The 5,487-nt window shown below is 56.0% G+C and overlaps 1 protein-coding gene across 1 annotated transcript in view; it reads left to right on the top strand.

Annotated features, from left to right (window-relative positions):
- The window catches only part of NPAS1 (neuronal PAS domain protein 1), a 73,458-nt gene that overhangs the window by 43,896 nt on the left and 24,075 nt on the right, over nucleotides 1-5,487 (top strand). The window contains exon 4 of the mRNA XM_026658824.2: nucleotides 550-639. Coding sequence (XP_026514609.1) covers nucleotides 550-639 — 90 coding nt within the window. The remainder of the gene's footprint in view (nucleotides 1-549; nucleotides 640-5,487) is intronic.

Raw genomic sequence — 5,487 nt, 5'->3', positions numbered from 1 at the left:
ATTGCTATTAGGTGTATTACGGTAGCACCTAGGCACCCCAGTCAGAGGACAGGACCCCATTGTGCCAAGCGCTGTACATTTTTATTGCTATTAGGTGTATTATGGTAGCACCTAGGAGCCCCAATTATGGGCCAGGACCCCAATGTGCCAGGCGCTATACAAATACGGAGCAAAAAGATGATCCTGAGTATAAGACAGGCGACACCAGGTGGACACAGACAGGCAGGAGATAGCAATTTCCCAAGCTGCGGCTTTTCGTGGGGGCTTTGGTCCCAGCTTGGCTTTCCCATCCACTGGGTTATTTCGAGCACGCAGTTGTCCCCTCGTCCCCCTCCCCCGGAACTGAGTTGTCATCTTTGCAAACCCAGGCAGGCGGTGGCCAGCTCTGGAAATGGAGTCACTTCGCTGGGGCGCGGAGCGTGTACAAGAAAGCCTTTGCGATGGCGAGCTAATCCCATCGGCACCGAAAGCATTGGCACCGCCGGTGCCCGGCCCAAGTGAGCTGCATAGTAAATTTGTTCTCTCTCTGTCTCTCTCTTCTCTTCTCAGTCTCTGGACGGGTTTGTGTTTGCACTAAACCAAGAGGGGAAGTTTCTTTACATCTCCGAGACGGTGTCTATTTACCTCGGGCTCTCGCAGGTAGGAGCGATGCGAGCTGTGTGCTAACATGAATAATGGATACGCGCTGGAAATAAATTCCAATCAGGTGGCCAGACCGTGCGGCGGCTTAAAATGCATGAGCAACGTGACCTGGTGGGCTGCCGTGAGAATCACAAGGCGACGCACTACCAGGTCCGGTGCATCAGAGGCTGGAAAGGTGCCTCCCATTTCACCGCTGAGCATCGGTGTTACGCCCAGCAATCCGGCTCCCATTGAGGCCAGTGGCAAATCTCTCGTTAAGTTCAGTGAGAGCAAGATCCAGGCTGTGACTGTCTAATGGAAACAGACAGGATCGAGGTGGTCTAATGGGTAGGGCACAAGGCTGGGAGTCAGGACTCCTGGGGTTGGGGTTGGAGCACAGGATTAGTGGCCAGGACTCCTGGGTTCTTATTCCTGGGGTTGGTAGCCAGGATCTACTGAGTTCTGTTCCTAGCTCTGAGAAGGGAGTGGAGTCTAGTGGTGGGGCAGGTGGTTGTGGAGGCAGAACTCTTCCGCTGACTTTATCCAGTGACTGTGGGCTGCTCTATGCCTCAGTTTCCCCATCTGTGAAATGGGGATAATGATACCGACCTCCTTTGAAACATGCTTTGAGGTCTGCAGCTGGAAAGTGCTGAGTAGTCAGATTAGCTTAAGGTCTGAATTGTCTTGTATTGGGGGCTGGATGTGCTAATGGGCTCCCGCTGGTCAAAGCCAGGGGAGGCCTAGATGTAGAGGGGTTTGCTCCAGGGTGATCAGATGTCTCCGGTTCCCCCACCCTGCAGAGGGATCCTTGGGGCATGTAACCAGTCTGGGTGTCTGATGGGAACTACAGCGGGTCAGAAAATCATTTTCTGCCCCGGGAGAATGTTGAGGTTTCTATTTATTTTTTTCCCATCCCACATCGGGAGGAAAAGCCAAAATTTAGAACTTTTTCGTGAAATGAAGTTCCTTCCCCCTCCCCAACTTTCATGTTGGGCCAATCAAAGCATTTCATTTTGATTTTACATATATATAAAAGACAGCAAATTTTGAAATGACAAGTCAGTTTCTATAGGAAAAATCAAAACTTTTCATGGGCGGTTTTTTTATATGATTTTGAAAAATATTTCCGTTTTGTTGAAACAGCCCCCCCATGGGGCAGATTGGGGGCATGGCTGGAGTGCATTGCACTGTGGCTCTTCTCTGCCTCCCCCCCCTCCCCCAGGTCCCAGAGGGGGTGGATCGGGGGTGTGGCTGGAGTGCACTGCGCTTTCGCTATTCTCTGCCCCCCAGGCTCAATGGGGAGCAGAACATGAGTTAGAGCAGCCCTGAGGCTGCTCTAGGAGACACTGGGGGCCAGGCACAGAATATGGGGAGCACAAAGGGGGCTTAAAGCCACCTCCCCCTACCCTTGTCCCCAAGTGCAGAGATGGAATAACTCAGCATCAGGCCCAAAGCCTTTTGGGCAGGGATAGGTACAACCTACACTCTTTAGACCCGGCCCAGGTTCAGGTCCAGACGTCCCCAGATCCATGGGTTTGGTTCAGCCCCATCTCTGCGTTCAGGGGTAAGGATCTTCTCCTAGCAGCCAGAAGCAGAACCCCCTTCCATCCCTGGCCAAACCTGATAATACTCACCCCGCCCTTCACCTTGATCTGGCCCCTCTACGAACCCAATGGAGACAGACCACACGATGCAAATCAGCTCTTGGGGGGCTTAGGGCTCATCCAGGACTCCCCCCGATCCGCCCGGGCCCTCCGCCATGCAGATGCCATTTTAGCACCAAGTCTCTTTGCACAAAAGAGGCAGAAGTTTCTCCCACCACGTCCCCAGCGGAGCCAGGACACACATGGGAACAGCCTTGCCGCGGATCCTTAGCAAACTCCGGGGCTTTGTCTTAGCTGAGTTTCACCTGCACTACTAGAAAACCTTGGGGCCACCTCCCCTTCTCCTTGTCTGTCTCTTGGCCCTCGCAGCATGAATAATTAATAGCAGCAATTATCTCGGCAACAAATGAGGGCTCTCTTACACGTGTTGTGTTGCCGTATGACTGATGATTGTGTTAAAGGCTGGAGTGACGACGGCTGGTGTGGGGGGTGGGGGGGAGTGGAGCACCCAGACAAAGGGGCACTGAACTGAGCCACCTTTGTATAAATGCCCTGGTGAATTCTCAGTGATGGACTTCAAGTACCCACAACACGCGCGCACACACACACACACACACTCTCACACAGCAGGGCTCATCCCTTCCAGCAGAGGGCAGCAGGAACACACACACCCCTTCCAGCAGGGGGTGACAGACAGACACAGAAGGACTCGGCCCCTCCAGCAGGGGGCAGCGCGCGTGCACGCACACACACACACACACACACACACACACACACACACACACAGAGCAGGGCTCAGCCCTTCCAGCAAAGGGCAGCAGGGCCCCACTCAGAGAGAGCAGGGCCCACCCCCTCCAGTAGGGGGCAGCAGAGACAGACACACACACACACACACACACACACACACATCGAAAATGCTTCAGATCTGTCAGTTACTTTGCTCTCTCTGGTTCCAGGCTGCCCTGCAGGGTAAGGGGCAGGGGCTCAGATCTGGGTTCAGTTCCCCGCGTCGCCCCAGATATGCTGCGTGAACTCAGGCTGCTCCGTCAGCGTCAAGGGGCCTTAATGTGGTGGAATTCCACGTGGTGCGGGGGGGCCGCACCGGGAAGGGCCCAGTGCCCAGCCCCCTGGTGTAGGGTGTGGATTGGGGGCAAGGCCGGAGTTCACTGAACTATTTTCTGCCCCTCGTGGCCCATGGGGGGTGGATCAGGAGCATGACTGGGATGGACTGTGTTGTGACTATTCTCTGTCTACCCTGAGCCATCAGGGCAGCCCAGCAAACAAGCCAGGACTCCTGGGTTCTCATCCCAGCTCTAGGAGCGGAAGTGGATTTAATGGTTTGACTGGGGGAACGGGGGGGAGCTGAGAGTCAAAACTCCTGGATTCTATCCCCTATTCTGACCCCACAGACACCCCTTCTGCATGCCTCAGTTTCCTCTCCTGTAAAATGGGATAACTGGGTGGGTTGACTGTGTGATTAAATACCCGTGATGCGCTTTGAGATCTTAACGGTGACGTCTGACCATTAACCCCAACTGGAGCCAAGTATCTGGAAAGCCGACCCCCACACCCGGTCCCCCAACCCATGCACAGCCCAAACACCTCACGCTGTCTCACACTCCCTTCAATAATGCAGCACGGAGTTCTGTAGCCCCCATTTTTCTTTCCCTTTCAGTTCTAATCGCTGTAGGGGAAACGTGGAGTTGAAAGGCAGAGCCCGGGCTCAGAGCCCTGCGCTGAGCAAAGGAAAGGATCAATCCATCGATCGGGCTGGCTGCAGGCTCCCACCGCTGCCCCCTGGCACCTCCCCCCAGCTCTGTGCCTTTCCCATTGTTCTCTTGTTGTCAAGATGAAGAACAGAGAAACTTCAAAGATGTTCTTCGGCTCCTTTCTTCTGCTTTGGAACAATAGATCCTGTCAGACAGAGCCAGTCAGACCAGTGTCCGGCCCGACTTATTGCATTCTGCTGGGCTCCGGAGAGTACATCCCTCCTGGCCTTAGTATGGGGGGAGCGCTCAGTCCCCAGCCGGGATGCAGCAAACATAACTTGGTTCAGTGTCCGGGGGAGGAAAGGATTGCAGCTGGGGAAACAGCCCCTGATGGGGAAACTGAGGCACGGGGTGGGGCGATCACCCAAGGTCGTCCAGCGAACAAGAGATGGGGATAGAACCCAGGCGCCTTGCCTGTTAGTTCTCCCTCGTCCCTCACCATTACAGGTGCTGTGAGTCCTGGCTGCCAGGCCCTCCTGCTCTGCCTACTACACAACAGTCCCCACCGTGACTTGGAAATAAAACCCAGGAAGCGTGACTCCCAGCCCCCTCTGCTCTCACCACTAGGCACTCCCCCCAACCCCCGGAGTTGGGCACAGAACCCCGATCGCCCCGCCCTCTGCTCTAACCACTAGACCCCACTCCTGCCCCAGAGTTGGGCACAGAACCCGCATGGTCCTGACTCTCAGCCACCACCACCACCACCCCGCTCTAACCACTAGATTTCACTTCCATCCCGGAGCTGGCAAGAGAACCCATCACGGGGTTATGCTGATGGCTCAGGGCAGGAAGAGGACGGTGGGGGCCGTGGCAAGCTGACCGGTTACCTGGTGCCAGCGCTGCCTCGTTACCAGCTGCTAAATTGCATTCGCTGCTCTCCCAGGATCGCTTTGCCATGGGAGGGGCCATGCGCAAGGGGACCAGGGGCTGTTCCCATCAGTGCTGGGGTCCACTGCATGGGGCGTGGGAGACTAAACGAATCCCACAGATCCCCAAGTATATTCCCCCTCTGCTCCCTCTCCCGCACCTGGGCCCCTACTCAGCCACCGATGATCCAGGAGCTTTGCCCTGTCCATGATAGTGGGGCCTCCTCCCGGTCTCCCCTGGGGTGCTCCTTCTCCAGGGGGGTGGGGGAAACAGGGGGCACCTGGGTTGGGGAGATCCACCTAGCCTTTGTAGCTCCTGGCCGGGGTAAGGGAGACAGCATCTTGCAGCAGTGCCCTGTGCAGGGATAGGGCCTCCTCTCCCGGGTGAGCAGCTCCAGCCATGTTCCCTGGCAGCTCCCGCTGGAGGTGAGTTTAGCGCAGCAGGGCGCCTGTGTGCGGGGAAAGCCCCTGTGGTGGGATTCTGCCTTGGAAAGCAACCACCACCTGGACACTGGGCTCTTCGTCTCTTCTTGGCCTGGCTGTCATGCAGTTATTGCTGTTGCAGTTGCCATGTGGCTACATTTCAGTGCTGGGTGAGCGATGCCTGTATAAACAGCTGCCACCCCC

This window comes from Terrapene carolina, unplaced genomic scaffold (assembly GCF_002925995.2).
Source record: "Terrapene carolina triunguis isolate 2854851 unplaced genomic scaffold, T_m_triunguis-2.0 Scaffold517, whole genome shotgun sequence".
Lineage (NCBI taxonomy): Eukaryota > Metazoa > Chordata > Testudines > Emydidae > Terrapene > Terrapene triunguis.
Note: the sequence above shows the minus strand (reverse complement) of the source record. Positions and strands in the feature narration are given on the sequence as shown.